The sequence below is a fragment of the Bidens hawaiensis genome, unplaced genomic scaffold (assembly GCF_021521415.1).
Source record: "Bidens hawaiensis isolate Kalapana, Puna unplaced genomic scaffold, B.hawaiensis_p1.1 tig00007049_1, whole genome shotgun sequence".
NCBI lineage: Eukaryota > Viridiplantae > Streptophyta > Magnoliopsida > Asterales > Asteraceae > Bidens > Bidens hawaiensis.
The window spans coordinates 343,118-358,334 of NW_027491485.1; the positions used below are offsets into that span (position 1 = coordinate 343,118).

General features: G+C 34.6%; 1 protein-coding gene and 1 pseudogene across 2 annotated transcripts; both read left to right on the plus strand.

Annotated features, from left to right (window-relative positions):
- The first annotated feature begins 110 nt into the window (after positions 1 to 110).
- LOC143634413 (uncharacterized) lies at positions 111 to 2,333 on the plus strand. Its single transcript, XM_077102503.1, has 7 exons — positions 111 to 298; positions 373 to 476; positions 550 to 663; positions 750 to 920; positions 1,539 to 1,682; positions 1,774 to 1,919; positions 2,002 to 2,333. Exons 1-7 carry the CDS (start codon positions 212 to 214, stop codon positions 2,145 to 2,147), a joined length of 912 nt encoding a protein of 303 aa, XP_076958618.1. The 5' UTR covers positions 111 to 211; the 3' UTR covers positions 2,148 to 2,333.
- Positions 2,334 to 7,481: 5,148 nt separating this feature from the next.
- Positions 7,482 to 14,573, plus strand: LOC143634438 (CLIP-associated protein-like; annotated as a pseudogene). Its single transcript, XR_013153853.1, has 20 exons — positions 7,482 to 7,660; positions 8,263 to 8,418; positions 8,523 to 8,585; positions 8,774 to 8,842; positions 9,242 to 9,407; positions 9,481 to 9,642; positions 9,722 to 9,819; positions 9,911 to 10,129; positions 10,211 to 10,296; positions 10,378 to 10,495; positions 10,578 to 10,676; positions 10,761 to 11,113; positions 11,196 to 12,928; positions 13,023 to 13,106; positions 13,217 to 13,321; positions 13,409 to 13,483; positions 13,608 to 13,676; positions 13,776 to 13,844; positions 13,963 to 14,064; positions 14,139 to 14,573. The product of XR_013153853.1 is annotated as a CLIP-associated protein-like (transcript).
- The last annotated feature ends 644 nt before the right edge of the window (positions 14,574 to 15,217 follow it).

Consider the following 15,217-nt stretch of genomic DNA (forward strand, 5'->3'; position numbering starts at 1 on the left):
AATCGAAGTTTTATATAATTTACTATAAAACGATTACAATAAAGTGGCAGGCAAACAGGCAACAAGCTGCGCCACAAGGTGTGTAATGGCAACAAGGTGTGTAACCATCAGTATACATGTTTTAATACATCATTATTGTTTGTTGTTGTACACTTAATTGTTGCATTTTTGTAGCAGTGCTTTAACTTCATTGGTACTCTCCGACAATCACATGTGGTGGAAAACTGCAAAATTGGTATTTGACACACTGCTTGAAGCTGAATCTTGCTTACAAGTGCTTGATCTCTCAGAAAACAACGTGAGTGCCTTGATACATATATATGATTTCTTTTATAATATGTAGATTTTTTATTACAATTTTCAACATTTCAGATTGCTGGTTGGCTTTCACATTTTAAATGGGGATCTCCAAGTTGTATTAATCCAGGTCGACAGATTAGCAAATCATTGAGATCGTTACGTGTGCTGAATCTGAGGTATTTAAAATGCCATTAACATTTATATGAAAGTACACGGCGACTCTTAACATAAGAATAATGATGTTTGCAGATGCAATAATTTGGAAAAAGATGATGCAGATTGCCTTAAATATGCTATGGTTTATATGCCGAATTTAGAGGTGTTAAACTTAAGTGAAAATCCTCTTTTAGATGAAGGAATCAAGTCAGTACATTTTGCATTTTTAATAAATGATGACTCATATATACACTATATAAAGTCTAATCTGACACGTCGTCTTGTAACTGTAGGGTTCTGGTTCCTTATTTGGTTGAGAAATCTAAATGTGGCACTCCCCTTGTTGAGCTGAACTTGGAAAGTTGTGAGCTTACCTGTCGTGGCGCAAGTCAGCTATTAGAAGCTCTTGGTGCATTAAAGGTCCCACTGAAATCTCTGTTTATTGGTGATAATCATCTCACCAGGTTAGTGTCTTGTGAAGTAGAGGTGGAAAAATGGCAGGTGGGTAATAGCTTGTATTTCATGGGTATTGAAAATTGTAAAATGACAAAAATGCCCTAACCGAGGAAAATTGTATGTGTTTCTCTGAAGTACACAAACAAATTGATGTGGTAAAAAGCCCTAGTTTTTACTTCACGAGAAAATAACAAGTAACTGTTACTTGTATTGTATGTTTTATGATAACCTATAAGATATGCACGCCTTTTTGAAGTTCAAAGGGCGCTTCTGTTATATGGCAATTTTTTGACGGGAATTGACATAAACGAAACAAAATTGATATTTAGGTGGCATGTGTTTTTAGTTAAACATTTTGGATACTTGGGTGGCCTATTTATGCATCATCTAAAACTTATATTATTAAAATGATAAATGAACTTTTCTCAAATAAAATGATTTAGGAGGTTTTATGCATTAAAAATAACTCTAGGCAGGTATATATCCATTTGATTTATTTTCTTATAAAACTACTAATCATTTTAACCAAGAGCAAATATAACCTAACTCAATCTGTTCATTATTGCCACTTTTATCCGGACCCTTTTTAATTTAATATATGTTTAAAAGTTTATTGTGTTTTACAGCAAATTCGGGGCATCTCTGGGAAAATTCTTGCATTCAGGTATTAAAACCCTTTGTATTAAGGGAATTGGATTGGGTTCAACTGGATTTTCAGATGCACAGAAGGAAATTAGTCAAGACCTCCGTATCGTCCGCATCAATATAAGGTTCACCTCATTAATATTTTTATCTATAGTTATCATCATTATTATATTCAAAAGATACAAAAAAAAACTCACATTGATGAATCTTGCATAGTGGAAATGCCGGTGGAGCTGGAAGTGCAGAGTTTTTGTCAAAGATGTGCTCGCATGCTCCAAATCTTGTTTCAGTCGGTGCAAGCAGTAACTGGATACCTGTTGAATCACTACCCGCTATTTGCTCGTTTCTGAAAGCCGGTAAAGGTAAGAATTTTATGTCCCTTTTTGTAAACATTTTTATAAAAAATATTTTAGAAGTTGAAAATAAAATTAAAATACTGTTTAGGAATACTGGCGTATGTTAATTTGAGGCAGAATCCGTTGTGTGATAAACCCGACATTGCTTCCCTGCTGGCTGAATTTCAAGTGGATGGAAAACCAAATATCTTACTTTCATCACCTGTTGCCGCGCTTTATGATAATGATCCGTAGTTGATGTGTATCGAAAAGGTGAGATAAGTGTATGATTGTTGTGTAAATATGATTGATTTGTTATAGGATTAAATAAAGTATGGTAATGATTTGTTATAGGATTAAATAAATTATGGTAATGATATGGTATTATTAGATCTAGACTTGTTGTGTTGTTGGATTTGTTGACAAAGACATGACATATTGATTCATTAATCTCCTAAAAAGGATGGGTTGGTGGGTTGGCTTTATCATGAAGTTATTATAACCTTTCGTTTTTGTCTACACTAATAATACTCATTTTTGGATTATAAGTGAAATGATTTCGGGTGTCTACTTTATATCATCATAAATATCTAGGAATATACCAGCATAACAAGCTTTTAACCATCCGAAGTGATTTTTATTTTGTATAGTATCTATTTTACATTTTTTTAAAGCAGGTCATGCTTGTACATTTCAAAACGTTTCGCATGGTGCGTGAATATAAATGGTTCTCTAGTTTGTTTGCACATTTCAAAATTGTCTCCCTTTTGATTGTGTGGTAGTTCACAAATTTGGGTTTATAACAACATTCATGAATCTTGGTTGTTACAAAACATGTAATATCAAATGACAAATGTCGTTAAAGATATATTAGCTCTACATATTATTTTACTATATTTTTACAGTTAAAGAAATATCTATGACCCTTTTAACCACCGAAGGTTATTTATAATTTTTTTAGTTATAACTAATAGCTTTCGATGCTCACTTTTATAACCATGGACATTATTTTTTTAAATAGGGATTATTTCATAGAATAGTAACCAATTTTAAAAGTTATTTTGGAGTCTAATAACAGTCAACCACTTATCGTTAAGTTGTAATGTGATGGTTAGCCTCTTAATCTATTTATGCGTGTTTCATTGTTTTTTGAAATCATGTGAGAATATGTAATCATGTTAACATCAAATTCTTCTTTTATGCATGTCTTTCATCAATTATTGTTATTGAACATTTCCAAAACACCAAACATTTTTTATTGTTTTGCTAGTAAAGAACATCAGTTTGTCTTTTTAGCAGTGTCTCGACCAAATGCGTGTACATTTTATGTTTCGTACAAGAACTTATAATTTTTTTTATGTAAATAATTTTGTCTAATAAGTTTCATTGTACATAGACAAAAATATGATTATGTGTTGGTGATTTGTTATTGATAACATTTGGATAATTTGAGAGTCATGTTACACGTTCAGGTCTGGTCGAATTAATATGTTGGTTCGCCTAAGTATTCGATTGGATATCTCATAAGACTAGAATTACGTATGTGTTTAACAATTGTCTTTGCCAGTTTCATTTTGAAATTTAAACTGACATTAAAATGTGTCATGTTTTGACCACGGATTTCACATGTGAAAAATTCAATCTAACTTCAAGTTGAAATTGACTTAGCAGAAACGCCTAATTTGATCGATTATTGTTCGTCATGAATTATAATCCGGATGGAAATCGATGTCTGACGATTGCACATATCTAACCTAGATTTACAACAAAAGTTTTTCATGGATTACAAAAACAAGTTCTAATTACATCTTCTAGAAGCCATTAACTCGTAGAACAAGTAGATGCCATTGAAGTTGCACTTCCTGAATTAGATAAGGCTATATAGGCACAAAAACAAAGTGATTGAATTAAAAAAAGGCTAATGGTGAGATAATATTCATTAAATTTGATTATCAACAAAGCTTTACAGTTCAATTTCCTCAAGATGAAAGTAGACACATCAATTGGTACATTTTTCAAGTTGTCTTCCATTTTCAGCTTGTAAACATATAAACCCTAGGTATGTTTTACATGTAAAAGTGAGTTTTTTTATACTTGTAAAAATGTTTTTTGTGATGAATATACACTAAATTTTAAGGCTAAGAGCATTTATCCTAGTCTTAGTTTTGTTTCGTTGCTCTTTACCTTTTTACATGTAAAACATATATGGCTTACATGTAAAATTGATATGTTTTACATTTAATACTAAAAATTAGCTTTACATTTAAACTATATCGGTTTTGAAGTTAATCTGGTTAAATGTAAGTGTTTTCGTAATCCCAATATACTTTTCGTCTCGGTTTTCATCATCCATGATCATATGTATTAATGGTAAATCAACTCCAACATCTAAAGGTAGTGTTTACCTCTATTCAACATTATCCCTAAATATGTTCTAAAATCATATAGATATAAGTGTGCATTGGTGTAATTCTGTCACCCTAGATAAATAATAATAAAAGATTTTATTATGTCTAGATTCCCAAAATAACCCATTAAATATGTACAGGGCCGACACTTTAGTAATATAAACGACGAGATTTTTCAACCAATCAAAAGTTAACATGTGGAAAGCATCTGACATTTCTGACGGGATTTTTAAAAATCTCGGGGTTTCCGTCCATATTTTAAAGTTAAACCATTTTTTAAAAAACAGTCTCTTCAGACGGTTTTTTTATGTTTGTTGTCTAATCCGTTCAAATTATTATTATTCTTGACTTCATCTTCATCTTCTTCATCATTAATTCTTTCCAAATTCATAAACCGATCTTAAACGGAACTTCCACCACCGAACAACTCGCCTTAATTCATCAAAACACACTGAAAATCAAAACTTTAACCAAAATCGTAGAATCTTGAAACCAAGAAAATTGAACAAAACAGTAACTTACATTAAGAACCCTTGAAATCCCAAGTGTTTTAAGCAGCTCTGACCGTGAGGCGTTGTCATAGCTGCCAAGATACAAGAACTCCGGCAATATTTCCGACTGAAAGGCACTAATTTGGACGGTGGTTTTCTCAACTCCGACAGCCGGTGGCCACAAATCCCACAAACTTCACCTTCTTCATACTTGTGATAGTGCCCACAAATCCCACATGGATTTTCTCTCTCTCGCTTCCTCGTGCTTAAATCTTGAATCTTGATGCAAGTTTTCAAGGGTTTTGATTGAAATTGGTGAACACCCAGATGGGTATGAACTGGGTAAGAGTAGAATAGTAAATAATAATAATATTCACTTTTCTGAAGAAGTAAATCAGAAACAAATATAATCCCTTTTTGGCATTACCGAATGATATTGAGTGAGGGTTTAATTGGGTATTTATTTTGGCAAAAATCTAATCTTTATCTTCTTTATCTTCATCTTTAATTCTCCTTAAATTCATAAACCGATCTTAAAGATGAATGATAAAGAAAACGATGAAGAAGATGAAGAAGGTAAAGTTAAGAATAATGATAATTTGAACGGACCATACGAGAAATATAAAAAAAACCGTTTGGAGAGACGGATTTTTAAAAAGTTAATTAAGTTAAAAATATGGTTGGAACAGACGAGATTTTTAAAAATCTCGTCTGGTGTGTCAGAATCTTTACACGTGTCAACTTTTGTTTGGTTAACAAATACCGTCGTTTATTTCTCCAAGATGTCGCCTAAGTACATATTTTTTGGATTGTTTTTGGAATCTTGACTTAAATAGGATCTTTTTTTTCTCTCTTTCTCTTCTTTAGGGTCATTTAGGGAATTTTCTATTTTATTATTATTATTATTATTGTGTGTTATTATTTATTTATTTTAAATAATTTTGGTTTTGAAGTAAATCTGGTTACATGTGCACCCCACACCTCCTCGCTTATTTGATGAATATTATGATACACATTGATTGACAAGTATATCGAATCACACTTAAATATATCTAACATTATGAACGTTAGATTCTCTCAAAACATTCTTGCTATAACATGTATAAAAGTTTCTATGCCATCATATACTATTTTACCATTTTTCATTGAGCCAGGTTGCCTCGAAAGCATGCCAAGGGGGCAGACTATTTTAAAAGTTGCTTTATGCAATATGATCAAACATAAAATGACAATCAAAATAAGTGCTTATTCCTTTTAGATTTGATACTTTAGGGTTTCTCGCGTTTAAGGCTGTGGAGCTATTTAGCCAAGTTTAACGGGTCATACATAGTATTGTTATGACTTCAAGATCAATCAATATAGTTTATTAATGCCTTGGTTTTACAATATAAAAGGGATTGCACAATTTGGTTTTGAAATTACCACATTTTATCTTTTATTCTTTATAAAATAATTTGAGTTGAATATGTTACCCTTATTTATCATTTCAATATAACTATGATTACACGTGCTTATAATATTCTTATTATTTTTGTACAAAACAGTTTCTTAAAAAAATAACACATTGCTTATACAATTTGTAATTTGTAACAAAACTCACTAATAAACGTCATATACAATACAACTCTAGTCGGCTCCATGCCATGCCATCTCGTATATTTATTCAAGTGCATGTTCCACAAACTAATTATGTTTCATAATTGCAACATAAAGAAAAAGGTAAAAAAGAAAATGTTTGTTAAAAAAAGACTATCAATTATTGTAACTAACATTTGATACGATGGAAATCATGGAATGTTCAATCATTGTACAAACAATCATATTAGTATGTAGCTTATCATTCTATATTCCATAAAAATACAATAAAATCACAAACCTCAAAAGATACATTATCCCCTTCTTCTACAACTATTCACCATATTACAAATTTCAATTTCAACTAAAACATAAAAAATAAACTCTTAACATCATATTAAAAACAGTACATAAATAACACACACTTACGTAAGGATCTTTCATGAACAAGAACTCAAGAAGTAGTGGGCTTTAGCTATCTAGGTTTTATTGCTGCGGGCTTTCGGATGACACGTTTTACAGTTGGTTATATGATAGTCTTTTACCATTTGTTTACCCAAACATCCAAACTTTATCCGTTCATCATTTACTAAAAAACAATACCAAATATTTCGATTTTGACTAAAACATATTGAAAAAAAAAACTCAACAGACAATTGAAAAAGTTGGTCTAGTGATATAGTGGTAAGAGTAAGAGGCTTGCCCTCTTAAAGTGGTGATGCATGTTTGATTCTTCTTTAGACCAGCTTGAAAGACATATAAATGAATGGACAAGAGTTTATAAATTTCATCCGGTTTTTACGTATAAGAAGATACAATCTCACTACGGTCGAGAAGTAGAAATTATAAATAACCTTGAAAAATAAAAAAAAACTGTGACATAAATCATAAATGTAACATTTACGTAACAATATATTCAACACCTCTCTTGTCCGTCGATCTAGCGAAAAGCTTTTCACGGTTCTCTCTCTTCTCCGCTGTCTCCGTCACTCTCCATCCAATTCCAACCACCACCGGAGTTGAGAGGCTTCACGAACTTCTAGAAGCTTCCAGAAAGAGTTTAACTTCCACAGAAGCCACTTCGCTAGTCGATTGCTGCCTGGATCTCTTGAAGGATAACAATTTTAGGGTTTCGCAAGGCGGATTACAGGCGCTGGATTCGGCTGCCGTGCTGTCTGGTGAGCATTTGAAGCTTCATTTTAATGCGCTTGTTCCGGCTACTGTGGAACGGTTAGGTGATGCTAAGCAGCCGGTTCGGGATGCCGCGAGGCGACTGCTGCTTACTCTCATGCAGGTACTGTGTCGGTGTGTGTAATTTATTGTTAATTTGAAGTCAAATTTAATTATATTATATTGATTTTATGAATATTGATTGTATGCCAGAATACTCTAGACTGTGAATTGCCCTAATTCATCATTTAGGCAGGTTTATTTGGGGATGATTACTATTTAACATGACTTGCGGTTAACTTTTGGCAAGGTTTATTTGTGCTTATAGGAGTGGATTGATAGATATATTAAGGTTAGGTTAAGTCACGATGTACTATTTTGCTCATGAGGATCTGTTGATTCGAGAGCCGTATCTATATTAGTACTTTTCGTGCTTACAACTTACACACTGTTATCTTACACTAACTTTCTTACATGTGTAACTATTGAACTACATCGAGTTTGTTTGCAAAGATTGTGCTCTTGTTTTGTTAATTAGCTTAAGATGTAGAATACTGAGTTATTGGATTCTTCTGTATCCTCAGTGTAGTTCATTTGCCCCAACTTTATAGTGTCTATGTAGTTTTTTGTTTCACAGTACCTATTGTAGATTTGTAGCTAGATTAGTGGTACAGGAAACAGACAGCTGAAAAAAGTTATAAGCATGTAATATTGGTTGTGTTGCAGGTATCTTCTCCAACTCTTATTGTTGAAAGAGCTGGATCTAATGCTTGGAATCACAAAAGTTGGAGGGTTAGAGAAGAGTTTGCAAAAACTGTTACATCTGCCATTGGTCTATTCGCATCCACGGAGCTACCGCTGCAACGTGCTATTCTTCCTTCTGTATGTTTTCTGGCTAGTGTTTGTTGAGGTTTTCTGTTTTATAGTTTCAACTGTGAAAATCATACTAATTGTTACATTATCTCTGTCTCAATTTCAAATGTCAGATATTAAAGATGTTATATGATCCTAATCCAGGTGTGAGAGAAGCCGCTATTTTATGCATCGAGGTTAGTGAACTGTTTATACTATAGTATGTAAGTGTTATGAAGTGCATACATTTAAGTTGGCATTTCAATTCTGCAAATTTTGATGTCTTGTTGTTGCGTACTTGTATAGAGATTGAAGTTTAGTCTCTCTTTTTTTGTGTAAATATTATTTAAATGAGTTTTGTTTTGAAATTTCTTCTCTGCTGCAGGAGATGTATGCACAAATTGGGCCTCAATTCCGTGAAGAACTCATGCGCCATCAGCTTCCATCATCAATGGTGATTATATTAGGGCTAGGATTTCCATTCATTTCTTATATTTGTTCTTCTACACACCATGTATCTTGATTATGTGTGCAACTGTGCATATAGCAGGGCCTGTTTTGTTATAGTCAGCAGACAATATCTTTTAATATTTGACTATATAAGCAACCATGTTATGGCATTATATAACTAAATTAAAGATCTACATGAGATGGGGTGCACGACAAAGTAGTTTTTTTAGTTTTATGGCACTTCTGATAAAATGTTGAAGTTTTATAAACAAATTCCTGTTTATCACTTTATTGACATAAAAAGGCTGGAAGATATTTTATGCTACAGTGTTTTCACCTATCTATTAGATTACTATTCTGCTAATTATTTTCATCTTTATGTTTTGGTTTGAGTTGATTTCAGGTAAAGGATATCAATGCCAGACTTGAAAGAATTGAACCCAAACAACGTTCTTCAGATGTTCGAGAAAATACTTATGCTCCTGCTGCTGTCAAGCACTCTAATCATAATCCCAAAAGAAGCAGCCCAAAAGCCAAGACCTCCTCTCGTGAAGGATCCCTTTTTGGAGGTTTGATATTTTTATATCTAATGGAAAGTATCATCGGCAAAATTTCACTGATACTGATAATTATATATTTCAGGGGAACATGATGTTACTGAAAAGCCCATAGACCCAATCAAAGTGTACTCAGAAAAGGAATTAATCCGTGAGTTTGAGAAGATCGCTTCAACCCTTGTTCCTGAGAAAGATTGGTCCCTCCGCATTGGAGCCTTGCAAAGAGTTGAAGGCCTTGTTCTTGGAGGTACGCATCATCTTTTATTTTTTTAATTTTTGTACAAAAATACACTTTTGCTCTCATTCCCTTCATTGTGCGACATCAGGTGCAACCGATTATCCCTCTTTTCGTGGACTTTTAAAGCAGCTTGTTGGTCCTCTAAGCACACAGTTGGCTGATAGAAGATCTAGCATAGTTAAGCAGGTATGCTGCAATCCTGTTAGAATAAGGAATTAAGGATTGAATTGTTGGATTATAAAAACAATTTGATTTTTTTTGTCACTACTGTTGCTAGGCTTGCCACTTATTGAACTTTCTATCCAAAGAGCTGTTAAGAGATTTTGAGGCGTTTGCAGAGATTTTCATTCCTGTGAGTACAAAGCTTTATCTTATCCTTTGAGAAATCCATATTCAGCACCTTTCTGACACATGATTTGACCTTCAGGCCCTTTTCAAACTTGTTGTGATCACTGTACTTGTAATTGCAGAGTCTGCAGATAACTGCATAAAAACGGTATTTACTTATTTACTCGTTTTGTTAATTCTTTATTCTATTCCTTCTGCAAGTTTATTTCTTACACACTATTTTATGCAGATGTTGCGTAACTGTAAAGTTGCCCGGATACTTCCTCGTGTTGCTGAAACTGCAAAACATGACCGAAGCTCGATTCTTCGTGCCAGGTTCTAATTTCAACTTCTAAGCAAGGTTAATTCAGTATATATCATATATTGGCGCTAATATCACGTTTTAATTCTATACAGATGTTGTGAATATGCATTGCTGATACTGGAATGTTGGGCTGATGCACCTGAGATACAGCGGTCAGCCGACCTTTATGAGGACCTTATTAAATGCTGTGTGGGAGATGCAATGAGCGAGGTTTATTATTGTTATTGTTAGTCTTATTGTTATGATTATACATGTTTATGGCTATAGGCAATTTAACGTGTAATCGTATCAGGTGCGTTCAACTGCTAGAGCATGCTACCGTATGTTCTCAAAAACGTGGCCTGATCGTTCCAGACGTTTGTTTTCATCGTTTGATCCTGTCATTCAAAGGGTATGTTTTCTCCTATTTCTAAATTCTAACAGTAACACATAAAAAATCAATAATATCGCTAATGTGGCAATGCTGTATGCACAGATAATAAATGACGAGGATGGCGGCATGCACCGGCGGCACGCACCGGCGGCACGCGTCACCCTCACTTCGTGACAGGAATCCACAAACATCGCTTAATACTCAAAATCCATCTTCTTCAAGTTTAGCCGGATATGGTACTTCAGCCATTGTTGCAATGGACAGAAATGCAAGCTTACCATCTGTTACCTCTCACTCATCTGGGCTGTTTTCTTCACAATCCAAGCCCGTTAACAAGAGTACAGAACGCAGCTTAGAAAGCATGTTGCATTCTAGCAAACAAAAGGTCACAGCCATTGAAAGCATGCTTAAAGGTTTAAATTCTGGTAGAGTTAGATCATCAAGTCTCGATCTTGGTATAAGTTTTGAAATCATTATACATAATTTTTTTAATTTTCTTTGAATGGCTGACTTTATCTTTTATTACCCCTAGTACAGGAGTGGACCCACCTTCATCTCGTGACCCGCCATTCCCTCTTGCTGCGCCTGCTTCCAATAGTCTCGCCAGTTCATTATCATTAGATTCAACCGCTTCTGGTATTTCAAAACCTAACAATCGTAATGGTGGTTTGGTATTATCTGACATCATCACTCAGATTCAAGCTTCACGTGATTCTGCTAAAAACACGTATCGTGGTAATCTTGGAAATGAAACTCTGTCATCACATTCATCCTACTCAGGAAGACGAGCTCCTGAGAAACATCTTGGAAGAAGCTCGTTTGAAGATCATAATGAAATTAGAGAGGCTCGAAGATCGGTTAATTTGCATACAGATAAACATTATCTAGACACACCTTACAGAGATTCACATTCACATAACAGTCATCATGTACCCAATTTTCAGAGACCGTTATCAAGAAAGAATGTAACTGGGAGAACGGCTTCAAGCAGGAGAAGAAGCTTTGACGAGAGTCAATTTTCACCTGGTGAAATGTCAAGTTATACCGAGGGACCCACTTCTCTAAATGATGCTTTAACTGATGGTCTTAGTTCTGGTTCTGATTGGAATGCGAGAGTTTCTGCATTTAATTATCTTCGTTCGTTACTCCAACAAGGTCCGAAAGGCGTTCAAGAAGTTACACAAAGTTTTGAAAAAGTAATGAAGTTATTTTTCCTACATTTAGATGATCCACATCATAAAGTGGCACAAGCGGCTCTAACATCACTCGCTGACATCATCCCAGCTTGTAGAAAACCGTTTGAAAGTTACATGGAGAGAATATTACCGCACGTGTTCTCTCGGTTAATTGATCCAAAGGAGTTAGTAAGGCAACCGTGTTCATCCGTTTTAGAAATTGTCGGTAAAACATACGGCGTTGACTCTCTGTTGCCAGCTTTGCTTCGCTCTTTAGATGAACAAAGATCCCCTAAAGCAAAACTTGCTGTAATCGAGTTTGCAATTGTTTCGTTTAATAAACACGCTGTAAACTCTGAGGGTGCCGCGAATATTGGGATCTTGAAACTATGGCTTGCTAAATTAGCACCATTGGTTCATGATAAAAACATGAAGTTAAAAGAAGCGGCTATAACATGCATCATATCTGTTTATACTCATTTTGATCCAACATCGGTTTTGAATTATATTCTTAGTTTATCAGTTGAAGAACAGAATTCTTTAAGACGAGCACTTAAGCAACACACGCCTCGTATCGAAGTCGACTTGATGAATTACTTGCAGCAGAAGAAAGACAGACAACGTTCAAAATCATCACATGACCCGTACGATGTTGCCGGGACATCTTCTGAAGAAGGATATATTGCAGTGTCGAAAAAGACTCCTATGTTTGGAAGTTATTCTGGTAGTTCTGTTGATAGTGATGGTGGTAAAAAATGGAGTTCAGGTCCCACCCAAGAATCGGTCCAGATCACTAGTGATGATAATTTATATCAGGGTCTTGATATTGGCTCCAATAATGGTGGACATGGTTCAAATGCTAAGGATACTGTGGCATCATGGTCCATTCGATCAGAAAATTTGGAGGGAAATAGTAACGTGGAGATTGTGTCAAATTCAACACCTCGGCTCAATGGACTCGTGAGCTCTGATAACAACCAACTGGATGGTTCAAGTTCAACACCTGATTTGGAACTTAGTCTTTCAAAACTTGCAGCTTTGAAGATCAGTTCATCTCCTGATGTTAAACCTAGCATCCCTCAAATCCTTCATCTAGTGAGTTCAAATTTTATAACAAGACTTGGTTTACTGTTTTCATACACTTAACATTGTTAATAATATAACCCCATGCTCTTATTTGTTTGATTAGATTTCTAATGGGACCGATAAGCGTACTGCACTTCAGCAGTTAATTGATACTTCTGCCGCCAATGATTCTTCTGTGTGGACCAAGGTTATTTAATCTGTTATTATTAATGCATGGAATTTAATTAGTATCAAATGGCAACGTGCAGAAGAAAACCATTTACTGATATAGTTCTGGTGTTTGGTATATGTGTGCAGTATTTTAATCAAATTTTGATGGTTGTGCTTGAGGTATTGGATGATTCGGACTCATCAATTCGGGAGCTTGCTCTTTCATTAATAGCTGAAATGTTGAGGAACCAGGTATTTTTGTTTGATTTTTAAACTTGTGGTGTTCTTTACAAACTGGTTTGTTTGACTTTTAATTTTTCTGTTTACCGTTTGTTACAGAGAGATGCGATGGAAGATTCTGTTGAGATTGTAATCGAAAAGTTACTAAATCTTACAAAGGACACAGTCCCAAAAGTAAGCTTCTGTCTAATCATTATCTTTCAATGAAGATTCCCAATATTATTGTCAGATTCTTGTCCTTTTTTTTCTAAAAAAAGATTCTATCTACATATGTTAAACCTGTGAGTTTTAAATGCAGGTGTCAAATGAAGCAGAACATTGCTTAACTGTTGTTCTGTCTCAGCATGATCCTTTCAGATGTTTAAGTGTAAGTTCTTCTATAGTTCGATGCCATTTTAATCAAATTTCACACTAGTTTATATATTTGCATCATTTCTTATTCATCTCTCTTGTTCTAACCTTGTAGGTTATTGTCCCATTATTGGTTACCGAAGATGAGAAAACTCTTGTTACGTGTATAAACTGTTTGACAAAGGTATATTCTCACTAAATCAGATGTTCTTACTGAAAATTCCATTTTTGTTTTTATACACAATCCAATGCACACAAATGTTGTGATCTGAACTCTACTGACCATGTCCTGTATTCTTCAGCTTGTGGGTAGGTTTTCTCAGGAGGAATTAATGGGCCAGTTACAATCTTTTTTGCCTGCTCTTTTTGATGCTTTTGGCAACCAGAGTGCCGATGTTCGCAAGGTAAATTCATAATTATTATTACTTTTTTAGCAAACACCAAACTGAAATGGTATTTTGTTGGTTGGTACTGGCAGACTGTTGTGTTTTGTCTGGTAGATATCTACATAATGCTTGGAAAAGCCTTTTTGCCATATTTGGAAGGACTTAACAGCACACAGTTGCGGTTAGTAACTATTTATGCAAACCGTATATCACAAGCAAGAACTGGAACTCCTATCCAAGATTAGTACTGGCATAACGATGAAAGATAAAGAGCGTGATTATTTTGGCTGTGAATCTTGTATATTTGTATGGCTGTGTGATGTGTGCAAAGCTTGAGGCTGGTTTTCTGTGTGGCTTTAATTTGTTAAATTCTTTTTCTAACACTTAGTTTTGTTGGAGTCGAGGCTAAATGTGTGTTTTTATATTCAAAAAATGATTACAACACCAGTGATGTATCTTCTGAGTTTCTTGTGTTCATAATACATATTTTGGTTATTGCTGATTGATGCTTCAAATGGTTTATATTTATAAGATTTAGTGTTAAATCCAGGCAATATAATAAGTAACAAAGATTAAAGTGTATGAGCTGAATCAATTGATTCTATTTTAAACCCAACTGCTAATAGTTTGTATGCATATTTAATGCTATTGTTGGTAAATAAGAATTTGCTCTTAGTTTATTGTTAATTGTATTTAGTTAGGGTTTTAGCCCATATAGTTGGCTAAAGCCCATAGGCCTTTTATGGGTTGTTAGCTAGGGTTTAGTTGTGTATATATAGATGTTGTTGCTTATGTATTTCTTACACCTTCAAGTAATAAACATTACTTCACTACAACCATTTCTTTACATGGTATCAGAGCTATGGCTCTCGATCCAAACCCTAGCCGCCACTTAATCTGAACCGAACCAGCCGGCCCTAGATCCGAAACCGAACCCGTCTACCTCCTGTCCAGATCTCGTAAGCTTCGCACTATGTTTCCACCCACTACTGATTTGAAGATTCAGGAGGAGCGAAACGCCAAGATGGATGTCATGACCTTCATTGCCGGGATATTACCTAAGTATTCAAGCGCCCGACCCCTACTGTTGAGCAACTCCGCTGCTACATCTTCAGTTGCATCAACCTTTCACCTGTTACGGGAAATATATGGTCCTGGTGCAACTCTACCT

Bases quoted from the DNA above. Each gene is read 5' to 3' on its own strand.
- LOC143634413 (XM_077102503.1), top strand. From the start codon at position 212: ATGTGGTGGAAAACTGCAAAATTGGTATTTGACACACTGCTTGAAGCT. The intron at 921-1,538 runs GTTAGTGTCTTG...TGTGTTTTACAG, and splicing joins GGTGATAATCATCTCACCAG to CAAATTCGGGGCATCTCTGG. The intron at 1,683-1,773 runs GTTCACCTCATT...AATCTTGCATAG, and splicing joins ATCGTCCGCATCAATATAAG to TGGAAATGCCGGTGGAGCTG.